The sequence below is a fragment of the Neomonachus schauinslandi genome, chromosome 8 (genome assembly GCF_002201575.2).
Source record: "Neomonachus schauinslandi chromosome 8, ASM220157v2, whole genome shotgun sequence".
Lineage (NCBI taxonomy): Eukaryota > Metazoa > Chordata > Mammalia > Carnivora > Phocidae > Neomonachus > Neomonachus schauinslandi.
Window position 1 is genome coordinate 111,516,479 of NC_058410.1, and position 16,278 is coordinate 111,532,756.

Genomic DNA, 16,278 nt, shown 5'->3' on the forward strand with positions numbered 1-16,278 from the left:
AAAGAATTCAGAGGCTTCGAGGGACATATGTTGTGTCAAGCTTTGAAATCTCCAGCCCGACTGTATGAGTGTGTGGGGTATGGGTTTTCCATTAAAGGAAATAATGCATGCAAAGGGTACCACATGGGATGTGTTCAGAAGTTGGTGGCTTTTATTTTAATTCCAGTGCTAGTTTCTCAGGGGTCTAGAGTGAAGACTGTGGTTTTCTTACCCCTATGGTCTCTTTATTATTCTCTTGACTTTGACTCAGTTTTCACTTCTGTTATTCTGAACGTCTTGAGCAGTTCCTGTCTTATTTCTCAGTATGTCAAATATTTACATTCCTAGAAGGATGCTTAGATTTTTCTTTGGTGAAAAGCAAATTTCTTCTCCTTCTGTTTACCTCTCTTCTCTACTTAATCTTTTACTCTAAAAGGACAGGGAGGGGGGGAGCTCCTCCAGCTCTTAAAATTTTAAGTTATAATAAGTTGCATATACCCACCATAGTCTTAGGTTTAAAAAAAAGAGAATCTTTCCTTACCCATCCTAAAACAGGCTTGCTACCGGTCATAGTCACCAAATGAGTTCTTACAGATTCGTAGGGAAACTAACAAATTTAATTTTCTTCTGCTCTTTCTCTAGTGCACAGTGCCATTAGACTCATTTGTCTACATTCGTGGGAATGCACAGCCTATTGGATAAACTGAAAAAGATAATGCAGCCATTTAAAAGATGAAAGTAGTGAAATCCTCTCCCCGCCCCCAACATCTCGGGCTAGGAGAAAAGTTAATGAAAAAATGCAAATGTTGAACTTTTGGTAATTTAGTTCTATTTCTTAAAATACACTTTGTGTTGGTTTCAATGTTTTATTGAGTAATAAAATTGGTTAACAGTATTCCCACATGGGGATTTGTTCACATTAGCACATAACAGAGACAGAAGAAGGGATTGTTTATTCATTTTCATGCTCTCCCCCTTTCCCAGTCTCCCCTTCTCCCCGTCTCCCCTTCTCCCCCTATCCCCACCCTTCCCTTTATCCCTCTTCTCTCTTTTCCTTCCTTCCCTCCCTCCCTCTCTCCCTTATTCATTTTTCATTTTTTATCCTCCACTTCCCACTTTGTCTCTTTATAATCCCTTGAAAATTACAATCTGAAAGAAAAGCAAAGATAAAAAGAAAACTAAACCATGAAATAAATAAGACATTTCTTCCCATGAAATTCAAATCAGTTTCTCTTTCCAGATCCTAGGAAGCCTACTTAATTAGATTTTTGCCTATATCCTGCTAAATACCTGTAATAGGTGAACTGTATCTACACCTCAGACTCATTTACTCATGGTATCCATGTCCCAGGCTGAGTGTTGCCCTTTCCATTTGACCCTTTTATTCCTGCAGGGAGAGGTTTTGTAACTGTCTGTCCTTCTGATGTAGCAAGTTTGTCTATAAAGTTCAATGTTAAATAGATCACCGACCAACCAGTGTGTAATTTGTTATTATTTGATTTTTTTATCTGTTGTCTGTCCCCGACCCTGAAATATAAATTCCATGGGGAAGAGATCTGATGTGTATTCTTTTTTTTTTTTTTTTTAAGATTTTATTTATTCATAAGAGACAGACAGAGAGAGGCAGAAGGAGAAGCAGGCTCCCCGCTGAGCAGGGAGCCCGATGCGGGACTCGATCCCAGGACCCTGGGATCATGACCTGAGCCGAAGGCAGACGCTTAACCATCTGAGCCACCCAGGCGCCCCGATCTGATGTGTATTCTTGAACCCCATACCCCAGTGCCCAATATCAGCAGCTAGCACATAGTAAATACTGAGTTAACATGTGTGTGTATGTGGGTGCCTGTGTGTGTGAGTGCACGCATGCGCACGTGTCTGTGCATGAGAGAAAGAGAGAGGGGTTGAGGATTATTTTTCTTTTAGCCATGTTTGTTTTGTTTTGGTCTTTGAAGCAAGAATAGTTCACAGGAAAGACTTTTAAAGTTCATATTGCAGAATTCAGTGTTTTAAGAGTAGGCTAACCTCTTCACCATGTGTGAATAGATAAGAAGCTCTTATGTTTTTCTCTTCACCACTACTGCTAATATGTTTTAGTCTTGCCTTCTAAACTGTACTATAATCTTCTTTAGATGAACGTGTGTATCCTGTCTTTTGGGTCCATTCTTCACAGTGTTTAGCACAGTTTCTGGCATCTAGTAGGTGTTTATTAAATCTTGATTAATAGCAGATTTATCCGGTATACCTGCAAGGGCTGTTGACTCATAAATGTGCAATCAGGAAATTAAACATTATGGATTATATCATTTTCATATGATTTATGTAAATACTATAATTAAGTTCTTTTTGCAATATTAATTCCAAATGTAATTCCATAAGCTGAAGGCATGTAATTATGGCAGGATAGGTTCTATGTATTTGAAGGTGGGAAAAAGGCCTACTGTTCAAAATTCACAATTCCTCCAAATAAAAAACAACACTTAAATATTTATCTCTAATGTTGAAAAGTGCTATTTTGGTAGCACTGGGTTATGATGTGTTAGTAATTATTTACCCATCTTATCCCCTCTGCATACTTGATTCGATAGAGCATCAATTTTCTCTGAAAACCAAGATGACTTGTTTCATTTGTCCTTGAATCCTGGAGGTGCTGGAACGTGATTGCTCCCTCTGCAGGGCTAATGGTCAGACAGCATCAGGGCTGCTCTCTGAGACAGTAGCCTCTGCTTAGGCTAACTCTGGACACAGACTGTTTAACCTTTCAATAATTCTTCCTCTTCCAAATAAGCAAATGCTGCTGGGGCCCTTTGCTGAAGTCAGTAGAGGAGAATCTATAGCTCCACAGATCAGCCAGAGGGAAGGTTTTCTAAGAGTAACAAATCTTTTCTGTTGCAACCTGCTTTTTCTAGAAGCTTTTCGTCATTCTGGCAGTAAACTGTTTTCCACTTGCTGCCTTAGCAACAAGACCTGAAGTCACTTCCCCCTCTAGTCTCGGTTTGATTATAAGAGTGCTAACACTGTACATAGAACTGGAAGAAAATACCATACTGGCAAGACCTGCAGACATTAGCTGCTTCTTGGGTCAGAGAATTATTTATGTACATTCTTAGCATCTCCTTGAAAGCAAGAGTCAAATAGGAAGTCTTGGAAGTGAATCCAGACCCCACACAGTCGCAAGTCCCTAGAAAATGCTGGAGCTGGGGCGCCTGGGTGGCTCAGTTCGTTAAGCGTCTGCCTTCAGCTCAGGTCATGATCCCAGGGTCCTGGGATCGAGCCCCACATCGGGCTCCCTGCTCCGCGGGAAGCCTGCTTCTCCCTCTCCCACTACCCCTGCTTGTGTTCCCTCTCTCGCTGTGTCTTTCTCTGTCAAATAAATAAAATCTTTAAAAAAAAAAAAAAAGAAAGAAAATGCTGGAGCTAAGGATCTCGCTAGAGGACCACATCTGGCCATAGCACAGTTCTCTAGCTACCTCAGAGGAAGAGCCAAAATGTTAAGGAGCACTTGCGCACAATCTCAGGGTAATCTAGTTTCCTCAAGAGTTTTTGTTTAACCCAAGAATATGAAGTTCACTTTGAGAATAAAACTTTGTTTACCAAAGAATAGAATTCTGATGGATTTAGACTTCAGATGATCCCTTGAGAGCTCATTTAAATATTTCTTACTGAATTCAGTTTTATCTTGGAGTAGAACCCGCTCAGCACAGACATGGGTGAGCCTATAACTAGAGCCAAAGGTTAAGGGTTAACTCTAACCTCAAGTAGCCTTGTGGTCCACCAGAACTAAAGACTAGAGAATACCAAAGGATTTAAAGTGGGAATGTACACGTTGTTATTTCTCTGTACTTTCTCCTTTTCTGTACTTCCTTAGTATGTGAAAAATGTGTCCTATGTGACTTAGAAATCAAATCTGGTAGCATTCTGACAAGAAATGACAGAAAGATAGGCTAAGGATGGGAATCTGTACATTTCCCAGAACAGGTGGGGAATGCAATGACATCTTTAAAGCAACATTCCTCTAGGTCACAATATTATGATGTCTCTCTGTTAGGAAATGCTAATGTATTTTTCTTATGAACTAAAACTGCAAACTTCTAGGGTTTGCACAAAAAAGAAACTCTTCTGTGGGTATGGGTATCTAGACCAAATGTGGGCAAAAGATTCTTTTCTTGCTTCTTCATGTATGGTTGAGTCAGGTCAAGAACATTTTAAATAGACTTTTCTAGAGACTAGAAGCTTAAAGAAGTAAATACCATAGAGCCAGGGGATCTGCAGTCTGAATATAGTCTCCTTCTGTGGGCATAGTGCCTCTACCATGGTGCCCGAGGAGGAAGGACAGGACCCTGCCTGTGTTCTCGAAGTCTGCCCCTGGGTGGGCCTGCCTCCTCCTGGATGCACCGTATTAACATCTACAGTTAGGAATACTCTTCCAGACAACCAGCATTCTCAGAGTCCCACCCAAGAAATTTTGCATCCAGTGACCTACTCCTAGAATTTCTGTTTAATCATATCCTCCTCTGCCAAGCACTGCATTAAACACTTTAAATTCTTATATCATCTAAATATCTTATAAGGTTTGTGTTATTGACCTCATTTTATAGAGAAGAAAACTGAGGTTTAAGAGGTTTAAGGTTTTTTTTTTTTTGTCCAAAGTGACAGAGCTAATTAAGTGATGGAGCTGGGTGACAAACCTGTCTGTTAGCCTCCAAAGCACGCTCTTCAAAACTCTGTCGTGCCTTTCAGTTTTAGAGTGCTGTCCTGAAGGTTTTAGGTTTCATTTCATTAAAGAAGACAGAATCTCTTTTCACCCACAATATTACAGCTCCTGAAAACTTCTGCCTTGAAACATCCTGTTGTGAACTATGTGCAGGATCCGGTCTCTGTCAGTGACAAGAAGACAAGCAACACAGGGAAGGGAGGAGAATATTAGGAACAGACAGTTCCCGCGAGGGCTCATGTGCACAGCATTCAGCCTCCTCAGAAATGGCCAATCTGTTGCGTAGCTGCCTTCCTCAGCGCTGTTTAAGTTTTAATTATCTTCCAACTGTCTGAGCTGCTGTTGAGGATCAGAGAGAACAAAGGAGGGCTGCTCTATTCTTCAGCAGTGCCCCTCTCTGCACACTGATGAAGTCACTAGCTGCCACTGCCCTTATTATCAGGTTAAATCAGAGTCTGACTGTGCTTTGGAGAGATGATGCTGAATGGAGAAAAAAAAATTCATCTCAAGCTCTCCCCCTTATTCAGAATCTTTGGTGGCAGAGAAAATGTGAGATCTACTCCTATTTAGGTGTTATGACCCAGAAGCGAGTTATGCTTTGTTTTTTTTAAAAAAAAAAAAAAAAAAAAAAAGAGGGTATGTGCTATGGTGAGCACTGTGAATTCGTGTAAGACTGATGGATCACAGACCTGTACCCTGAGACAAATAATACCTTATACAGTTAATAAAAAAATTATTTTAAAAAGTGAAAAAGAGAGGACCCTCTTCCCATCCCCATCCCCATCCCTTGGATTTTCAACAGCTCGGGTAATAAAAACTTCTCCTCTGCCTCAGGGATGCTCCATTGTGAGAGAACCCTGCTCTTCGTCAGGGCTGGAGTCCGTGCTCGCCCCTCTCCCTCTAGCCCACTGCTCTTGGGTCCAGGCCTCTGAGTTCTCGGTGTAGAACTCCAGGTTCCCCTACTGGTCACTAAAGTTGGGGGATTAGTGGAAGCCTATTTTCTACTTCCAGTGCAGATCTTTAGTGAAGAAAGGAGTCCTGTGCTAAACCACTCCTCGCTGGGAAAGAGGAACATCGTGTCTTTCTCGTGACTTTGTTACCATTTTTTTTAGAATGTGTATTTGAATAAGGACTTCATGCCATTTTTGTAAATTATGCTATAATTTTGAGGAGACTTAGAAAGTATTGTAGGACCAGAATAATTAAACTTGTTATGAGCATTTACGTGTAACGGGCTAATCAAGAAGTGTGATGTACAGTGGCGAATTGCTAATTTGACCTCAGGATTATGCAGCAGAGATAACATTATCTTCATTTATAGAGAACTTTTTATCTGGAGGCATCTCTCAGTGCTTTTCCAACCATATATATTATCTTGTTTGTTATCACAAGCACTATCATTAAGGCTGTAAAATGTATTCCAGTACAATTTTCTGTTTTCAGTTTCTTACAATTGGGGGATGGAGGAGGGAAAGGTTGCATATTTTCTCCCATTTTTGATATTTGCACCAGGGTTAAATTTGGGAAATGACTATTATCTAAAGTTGGAGAACCTGGTTCCGTATAACGTTTTTTTTATAAAAAGGAAGAAAGGGGGGGAGGGAACATGACTGCGTCCCCTTAAGTCAGCCCGGACTATTAACCTTAAGAACTGCCAATGGGGAAGGGCCTTCGCGGTTGCTTCCTGGTTCCTCTCCCTTGCACAGTATTAGGAGAGCTGCCTCTCCTTTGGTGGAGACTCAACCTAGGGAAAAGGAAAATGATCTGATCAAATTCCCCAAACCACATTCCCTCGATTCCCTCCAAGGTTACAGACAGCAGCACTCAGGCTGTCACGACCATGAGCAGTTGAAAATGCTATGCTGGTTACGTTCCCGTGGGTTTAAGGAAATGGACAAAATTAGATTCAGGCCAATGTGCCAGGCTTAACACACCCCTTCCCTTCCAGAAAGTCTATAGAGACTGTCCCCGCCAATGGGAAAGACCAGCACAATTCCCGTTCCTCGCATACCATTTAGAACTTACTGTACTCGAACCCCACCTACCCACCCAAACACAGTAGCATCAGTACCTTCTGTCTGCCTTGAGGGCCCGAGAGGACAGCTCAGGCTTAATCAGAGGGCTCTGATGAGTGCAGCCGTCGCCCTGACTCTCCATACAGGAAGATTGGTGTCTCCCTGCAGTGGGCATGGGCACACTGAACAGCCAGTCCAGAAGATAGCATTTAGATTGGGTATGAAGATGAGTGACCAGCTTATGTCAAGGAGCAGATGGCTAAATGAGGTGCACCGGGAATGCCGTGAGATTCATGCTTGAAGGAACAGGAGGGAAAATAGCTCATGACATAAGAACCCCAAGTATAGTCTCTGTAATGTGAATTTTTTTTTAAATTGGCATTTACATTACACAGTTAACTTGGAGTGATGAGAAATGTAAGGGAATTACCGAATTAGTGAACAGCGATTAACTCAGAAGTAAAATTATATCATCGAAGTCGAAGGTGGTTTTACACAGCAGAGGAAGGATATTACTAAAACCTTGCCCAGTCTGTCATCTCCTAATTGAAATGTGTTCATTTAATATGCCCCATCCTTCAGAGCACATAGCTCATAATTTGGGAGAGTGTTATCACTTAATCTAGTTATTTTTTCCGGTTCTTCCTTTGAATCCCAGTAAGACGATGTGTGGCACATTCCCCAGGGTTTTCTGTGACACTCAGAAGAATGAGTTTATCCATTAACCTGTGAGCTGTCAGGTCCCTTTGGAGAGTGAAAGGAACAAGTCACTCCAAGGTTAATGCTTGTTTGTCGGATGTGAAGCCTCCAGGGAGATACAGAGGGTGAACAGGCCGGGATGCTCAAGACCTGCCCCGTGAAACCCTGCATTGTGTGCAGATGTCAGATCCCTGTGGCCAGGAGGGAGGCGCAGAGCAGGCTGGGTCACCTCTGCAGATCACTTCCTCTGGTCAGGAGGCTTCCCAGCAGTCAACTTGGTGGGGGTAGAGGTGGCGGGGGGGGGGGGGGGGGGGGGCGGGGGGGGCGGGGCTGGTGTAAGTATATAGGGTTAACTTTCTACAAGGATTTAGAAGCAGTGTTGAAATATAAAAAACTGTGAGTGGTTTTTAGTGGTTTATGTGGATTTTTCTGTTAAGTAAGAAGGTAGTATTGATTTCATGCATTTGTCTCCAATGGATGAAATCTTTCCTGAGTTGGAAAACATTTGATTTGGCGAGTGTTGGTGTACCTGGGCACAGGCACATTCCTAACCCCAAGGCGAAGACAGAAGCCGTGATTCTCCAGCACGAATGTCTCATGGACATATACTGACATTCAGGGGTTGAGCTTGAACGGTACCTGGTTTAATTTTCTAGGTAAATCAGATCTAAGTTCTGCTTAATTCTCCGGAAAGTGGTATCTCCCTAATTTTGCTGTAATTCTTCTAGGCTCAGTTGGAGCTAGCCCTAAGGAGCAGGTAGAGGTTCTGAAGTCAAGTTCAGAGTCTCCTTTAGTCCATGCCCTGATACACTGTATATTTGCACAATGTATCTTATTCTGTTGTCTTTGGATTGGTTGTGATGGAAGCTCATTTTCTTCAACAGATTTTCTTTTTACCCCCAGGTATATTCGAATAGTTGGGACTCACAACACAGTGAACAAGATTTTTCACATTGTGGCTTTTGAATGTATGTTTACAAACAAAACCTTCACTCTTGAGAAGGGACTAATAGGTAAGTATTGCAATTATATTTTTTTATATATGGTTTGATATTTTATCTTCAGTATTTTGCTACCCCATTAACTCATCTTAACCCACCTTTTAATCAGCTTGACTAAGAACTGGTTGATTTGAATGCTTTATGGCTGAGTGACATAGGGGAAGTCTTACATTTTTAGAAGTAGTCAAAATAATAATTCTAGTAAACATAAAAGAAAAGACTATAAATATTACACTAGAAGTTAAGAACTGAAAATGTCCTAGTGATGCATTTCAGATTTGCTATGTGGGGAATGCTTATGATAGTCCAGCAAAGCCTTTTACACAAAAGGCTTTTCTATATTTAATGGTAGGTAAGATCAGGGAAGAAGTCTGTAGAATATTGATCCAACACTCATGCTTTCCAAGGCTATGGAGGTATTTTGGCCTCTAATTGGATATGAACGGTGCTCACTATGAGACTGTCTCCTTTTCATGGACACATCAGTCCATATTTGCACTGTTCAGCCAAATTTGCCTCAAGAAAATGCCTACCTGTAATTTAAATAAGACCAGAATTACTGAATTTTCATTGTGAAAGTCAAGTTATCTGGTGGGAAATACTGTCTGACTGATCTTTCAGAAGAGTATTTTAAATTTTGGTTTAGTTGTTATTTGGTTGTTTTCTGTTGTGTTGTGTTAGTGTGGCATTGTGTGCAGTCCAGCCCAGGTCTTGACATTCTAGATAGCGTGAGTGGCTTTTCCCACCTAGCCGTGCCCACGGCTTTTTACATACCTCCTGCGAAGATCCTGGTTTGACTGACTAGATCCTCAAATCTGTCTTTACTGCAGCTTCTTTGAAAAGGGACTCTGTATGTCCAGGTGTCCCTGCCTTGGTATACCTAAGACAGAATTCTTTTGTCTTTACGAAGGTCCACTCCATGCTGGGACACATAGCATGTTGACACATGTCCTAAAAACACGGTGATGACTAGAATGGGAAAGATGAGTGTAACTTGCAGATGTTTACTATTTCTTGGGATGGTCATAAGTTTAAATGTCCTTAAGACCTGCCATGTCCTAAATGTAATCCTTTACTTAGGGAAATTTGGAAGAATAATGTTAGTCAAGTGGCAGGAGTAGCCATTATTCTAACGTACAGAGAAATCTTAGAGCTCAGCTAAAATAAATAATTTGGTTTTACCTTTGTTATGGATGTAACTTTTACCATTAAATATAAATGTTACTCATTGTTATGACTTCTAAGTAATTTGAAAGTTAACACTGCTGAAGCATTACCTGATATTACCAAGGCTTTTAATTCCGTGGGCTGTGTGGAATTTTGGCGATAGATGGCTGCGGCGAGGATACATCTTTTCACTGGCTACCCATGCTCTGTTATAAACTGTAGGCCCCGCTGCATATGTGATTGTGTAGTTAAGGGTGTCCTTACTGAGGAGACTCTTAGGAACCCAGCCACCTTCACATTCACAGCCCGGGTGCCATTCAGTGACTCATGTCAGCCCAGCACACTGCATTCTGGAACCTGCCACATGGCAGGCACCATCTACTTCAGTCAGTGTCCCCTTCTTATTGGACACTGTAATTATCCAAGAACAGGTCTGTTCACAATCACAGAAGATTGTGAGCATGAGTGTTGGATCAATATGCTACAGACTTCTTCCCTGATCTTACCATTTGCCAAGTCCTGAGAAGCCATTACAGGGTGAAACTCAGGATCCATTGTAGTGAGGGATGCTGTTGTTGGTCTGCATTTTTTTGTCCAAAGTGAGCTTGTCAGCATTATCAGAAGCCGTAATGGTCTCGGGCATGTCAGGGGATAAAAGAAGATTGCAGAGCTCCAGGAAGTGTGTTTGGTTTCTGCTCAAACACTTTTCTTCAAGCCCTTTTCTGGGATGCTCCCAAGTTTGACTGCAGAGAGCACCGCAGTCATCTGCCTGTCATCGTCCCTCACGTGAATGGGAGCAGGGGGGCAGGCTGGCAGGTATGTACGTGCGCTCATTGGTAGATGGCCTGCAGTGGGATCCCCTCTGGCCCTCCTCCTACCATCTTCGCAGCTCAGAGCTGTCCCCACGCTGGGCAGACAGGGAGGTAACGTGAGTCGTGGAGGAGCACAGGGGGATTTCCTTATCCTCTGTCCGACATGGCAGCTCTGCTTAGTTTCAAGAGGTATTTGAAACAGCAATGGTCAGCTTCCCATATTGATGATCTCAGATGCATTTTGGCTGCACACAGGCCTCAGCCAGCCACCCTACAGGGACCTCCAAGAAGGGAGTGGTCCTCTAGTTGGGGGCACCATGTATATCAGAATCACCTGGAGTCACCTTTAAATTGTGGCACTTACCTCCTTCCTGTGTCCTGTGAAATATGCACTCCTTCCTTGAGAAGCATGGATAGACACTCCAGGTTTTCATGGGGACAAAAAGGAAAAAAGTAAAATAATGTCGTCATGAATAACTAGTAGGGTGTCAACCCTACTTTTACGTTTTAAGATACAGAACTTCTCTCTTTCACAACTCCTGCTCTTTGTTTCAGAGTTCAGGCTACTCTCATTAGAGCAGTACTCTCCTTATGGGCCTCAAACTTACTTTAAAAATATTTGCATTGGTTTTTTTTTTTTTTTAAATGAGATTTTAATGTTATTACTGACAACATATAATGATGCCAGGCAAAAATAAGCTTTGTAAGATTTTAGTCTTGTTTCCCACCAAAGGGTTTCCTTCCCATTTTTGTTGACAGCATGTCATTCTTTATGCATCTTCACTTGTATAGGTTCATGGGGGAGCCTTGGAACCCTGTGGGTTCATATATCCACAGGGACGGGTCTCCCTGCGACCACACTGACCAGATCTGGAGGTCTGCCTCTTCCCACCTCATCTGCTGCTGCCACCACAGCCCCTTCTCACTGGGCAGCAGCTTCTGGATCATGTTTGGTGTACTCTCCCCTGAGAGAGCCAGCCTGTGATGACCGTCTCCTCTTTGTTGGGAGACATTTATAGGAATCGCTAACCTGTCTTACCAATGAGGCATGCAAGGAGTAATTAGAATAGATATGACCGCTATTCTATAAACATTCAATCTCCCACAGAATGCGTTTGCTTTTGCCTTGGCATTCCACCTTGTGATATACACATGACATTTGCCAAGTCCTAGCAGTTTTGCAGAATAATTGCCAAGCTTCCTTTCATTTAGTCTCATATTTAAATTCATTTCTTTGAACACCCTATTATTCAGGTAGAAAGAATAGTACTCACCACCCAGCTTAAAGAACTATTAACCCACAGACAATCTGTTTTATCTATATGCTACCCATTTCTTCCCTATCAGATTATTTTGACACCAGTCCCCAATGGTAATTTTATCATCTTATCCATAAATATTTCAGTATGTATCTCTAAAAGTACGACTCCCTGTTATAGCCATAATGACAATATCATTATAATACCCCAAAATTGAACTATAATTTTTTATGGATATTAAATATCCAATCAGGGCCACCTGGGTGGCTCAGTCAGTTAAGCGTCTGCCTTCGGCTCAGGTCATGATCTCGGGGTCCTGGGATTGAGCCCCGCATCAGGCCCCCTGCTCAGCGAGGAGTCTGCTTCTCCCTCTGCCCTCTGCCCCTCCCCCCTGCTGTGCTCTCTCTTGCCATCCTCTCTCTCTCGAATAAGTCAATAAATCTTAAAAAAAATTAAATATCCAATCAGTGTTCAGATGTCCCTAATTGGATCAAGTCTAGAGAGTTTATGTGTTTTTACAGGTTGTTTAAACCAGAATTCAGATAAGGTCCATATTGTCAATAAGTAGTCATTATGACTCTTAAATCTCTTTAAATCTATAGGTTCCCTTCCACATGTCTGTCTATCTCTGTCTCTCTCTCTTTTTTTTCCTCTCTCTGATTATAATTTGTTGAAGAAACTCTTTGGTTTTTGTCCTGTAGAGTCTCTAACAGCCTAAATTTGGGTGATTAAATCCCCATGGTAATATTTAACATGTTTCTCTGTTGTAGTTTTTGTAACTTGGTAGTTAGATAGATTCTGATTCAATCCGATTCAAGTTCTGGGGTTTTTTGTTGTTTGTTTGTTTTGTGAAAATGCTCCATAGGTGGTAGTACATATGTTTATTAAGAAGCACAGAAAATCTTCAGTTATCTCTCTCTTTTGGATATTCCCATTCATTTGGATTATTTCCTAGATTCATTATTTCATAATGTGGAATTGCAAAATGATTATTTTCGAATTGTATCATTCTTTATTTGGTAGCTAGAAAAATTCCCTCAACACTCATTCGATAATCCTGAGATGCAGCTTGCCAGGGAATAGAAGGATATTTACCATCTTCAAATAAAGAGGTAGTTACCCAGCATCCTCCATAGGTGACCAGTGAGATTTGTTTGTGGGGACTGTTTGGAGGGGAAAGAAGAGGAGTATATATCACTTTCAATTTATGGGACTAAACAAATTGGACACGTTTTAATCACTTGCAGTTATTATTATTGATATTCAAATTGTCCCCATCTTTAACCTCTTCATACTGGCTCTTGAGTCCTTCTGACATGACCTGCATAGTCCTTAACACTTCCCTGACTTCTGGCATGACACGACATCCCAGGTTCATTTTGTACATTTCCTGCCTTGATCTGTGATCAGCCGTTTCTTCAAAAAGCCCTGGTTTCTTTCAGTGGGAAATGACATTTGGAAACCTCAGTGGAGGCATTTGCTACTGGGTTGGTCACTATTTCTGGGTCTTTCTGGTGGACAGAACTAGGAAATACATGCACATTTATTTATCATATATTTAACAGGTAAAATATATCACGAGTGCATGCTGACACTTCTAATTAAAATTCAGTACGCAAGGTTTTTGTTTAGCCTTTGATCTTGCAGCTCCTTCTTCCTATACTAAAAATCTTGGTGACCAGCGATAAGGCACAATAATTCATTTGCTTTGTCCCCAGTACATACAAAATAATCTCAGAATTACAGTAGCAGTGCTACCATATGGTCATTGAAAATAGTTTAAGATTTTTGCAATTATTTTGGGGGCCCAGAGGGTATATCCACTAGAGATATATATTAAAATTACTGTGTTATAAAGTCATCTAAAATAATTCTCTGGTGGTCATGCCACTATGTCAGTATACAGTTGGATTCATTTACTCAATTTTGCTTTCATTGTTTGGTGATTACCTTTAAAGATTTTTTTGTTTTATAACTACGTAAAATATAGACATGGTTCCAAAATCAAATCTACAAAAGAGCTTTATTTCGAGAAATCCAGCTTCTATTCCTGTCCCCTCTACTCCTATAGGTGATCTCTTTTCCCCTTTATTTATTTATTTTTTTTAAAGATTTTATTTATTTATTTGACAGAGAGAGACACAGCGAGAGAGGGAACACAAGCAGGGGAAGCAGGAGAGGGAGAAGCAGGCTTCCCGCCGAGCAGGGAGCCCGATGCGGGGCTCGATCCCAGGACCCTGGGATCACGACCTGAGCCGAAGGCAGATGCTTAACGACTGAGCCACCCAGGCGCCCCTCTTTTCCCCTCTAGTTTTTTGGGTTAGGCTTCTAATTTTAAATAATGAAAAATAAATAAATACATATTATATTATATTATATTATATTATATTATATTATATTATATTATATTATATTATATATAATTTCTATTTTGTACCCTCCTCAATATTCTTGAATAATTGGTAGCATACTATATGCTATACATACTTTCTTTCTTTACCTTGCCTTTTTGTACTTAACACTTCTCCTAGAGCTAGCTATCTAGAAGGATATTATGTCCTTTTTCTAGCTGCATGGTACTCCTTAGAATAGATGTACTATAGTTTATTTATTCAACCACTTCTCTCTTGATGAACCATTTGGGTTGGTCTGCTCCTACAAATTGTGCTATTGCCTTGTGCATAAGTCTTTTCCTATTTTTCCTACTATATCTTTGGGAAAGATTCCTAGAAAGGGGATTACATGGTCAGAAGGTAAATGCATGTGTAATTTTGCTAGATGTTGCCAAATTCACCTCCATAGGGATTATACCATTTTGAAATTCTCCCTGGCAATATAGGATAATGACTTACCCCACAGCCTTGCCAGTGGAGCATATTGTCAAACTTCTGGGTTTTTGCCAGTTTGATAGGTGAGAAATCGTATCTCAGTGCAGCTTTAACTGCATTTCTCTTACGAGAGAAATTGAACATCTTTTCATATGTTTAAGGCCATTTGCATTTTTTTCTTTTTTAAATAGTTCTTCTCTTCTTATGAGTCTTATAGATGAATAGAGAAGATGCTTTTAGTAAGACTTGGGGGAGCAGTAAACGCTTTACACTGATATTAGAGTGTGGTATTTAGCATTACATGAGTCTGGTTTCCCTTCTTAAGGTCTCCTGGTTCTTCTGGAAAACATAAGCTCTCATACGCCCCTCTCCATCCGTGTCCTTGACTCTACTGTAGCTTAAGAGATAGTAAGCTAGAGCATGGAGCTTTAGGCTCAAAATTCAAGTCTCCTTAACCCTTTTAAAGACCAAGAAGCTTCCATTAGCACCTTTATGCCTTTAAGGGTTACCTCTGTTTCTGCCAGGATGGATCCACAAAGACTCGTGGCTTTTTTGGCCTAGTTTCTTGTTAGTAATCAATGCAGGACAACCAAAATGGCAGCATAAGCATAGCAGTTCTGCTGCCGACGCTCTGGGAACCCTCCCTGCGGCTGCCCCCATGGACTGCACTATCTGACGGAAACCCTGGAGCCCGTGTTCATGTGCCACCGGAAGCAGATAGAAAAGAAATGTCTCCTTTCTTCCTCCCATCTTCCAGTCTCTCACGAGTTTCTTCTACCGGCAGAACTTCACCAAAAACCAAGCTGGCAAGCTTGGGGGATGTGGTTTTGGGGAGCTTTAGCCTCCGAGATACAATGCAGAACAAAGGAGGGAACAGAGCTGAAAGCAGACACATAGACTGATGCAAAGACAGAAAGTACGAAAGGGGCTCCAGACAGCAGGGAACTTCCCCTCTGGCTCAGAGTCACTGGGGAAGCACATTGGCCAGACACAGAAATACGTGAAGTGGAGAACAGCCGACCAAAGGCACAAGCAGAGTGGAGAGAGGGGAAATATTTAGTTGGGCTGTGAAGGAATGAACATATTTCTTGCCTAGTCAGATAAGGCTTCATGAAGAATGGTATTTTGAGCTGGGCCTTGAAGAATTCAGTAAACCATACAGAGCATTACAAAAGTGCCAATTTACATAACAACAAAAATGGCAGATACTTTTGTCCCCTCAGAAGAGCTGGAAGCAGGAAATGGGAATCAGTGGTCTGGAGTTGCTACTGTCATCTAAAATTATTTTGAAATTGTAGCAGTGTGTTTAGAATTCGATAAAGTTCCCGGGGAAATAAACAGTTAGAAATCTGTGCTGTGAAGGGCTTTTGGCATCCACTGAACTAAGGATATGACTTCTGTGCTTTGCAACTGTGTTTAAAAAAATAAGTGTCCTCTGGAGCAAAAACAGAGATTTGGGGGTAGGAGGGGCGGTTCACTAGGGGATGAAGGTGTTAGAATGTGGCAGCGAAATAAACTTGCTGGAGTGGCAGAGGGGCCCTAAAGACCTTAATGCAGATGGTTTCCTAAAATGACACTATTGAGTCTGGACTAGTCTAGACCAAGAGGCTATGCTTTTCCCAGCCTATTTTCTCTAACCAGATATTAAGGCTGGTTCTAATTGTCAGTGAAGCTTAACTTCTTTATCTACTGTAAATTACTTGGCATTAAGCAGACATTTATTAAGAGGCTGCCAAGTGTATCTTAGGCACTGGGGATTGAAAGATACAGAGGTTTAGTTTCTGCCTTGGAGGATCGTATGAGCTAA

General features: G+C 41.3%; 1 protein-coding gene across 2 annotated transcripts in view; it reads left to right on the forward strand.

The window, feature by feature from the left end:
- The window catches only part of BTBD9 (BTB domain containing 9), a 423,191-nt gene that overhangs the window by 265,141 nt on the left and 141,772 nt on the right, over positions 1-16,278 (forward strand). For both annotated transcript variants that reach the window (XM_021684707.1, XM_021684708.1), the window contains exon 7: positions 8,308-8,417. In XM_021684707.1, coding sequence (XP_021540382.1) covers positions 8,308-8,417 — 110 coding nt within the window. The remainder of the gene's footprint in view (positions 1-8,307; positions 8,418-16,278) is intronic.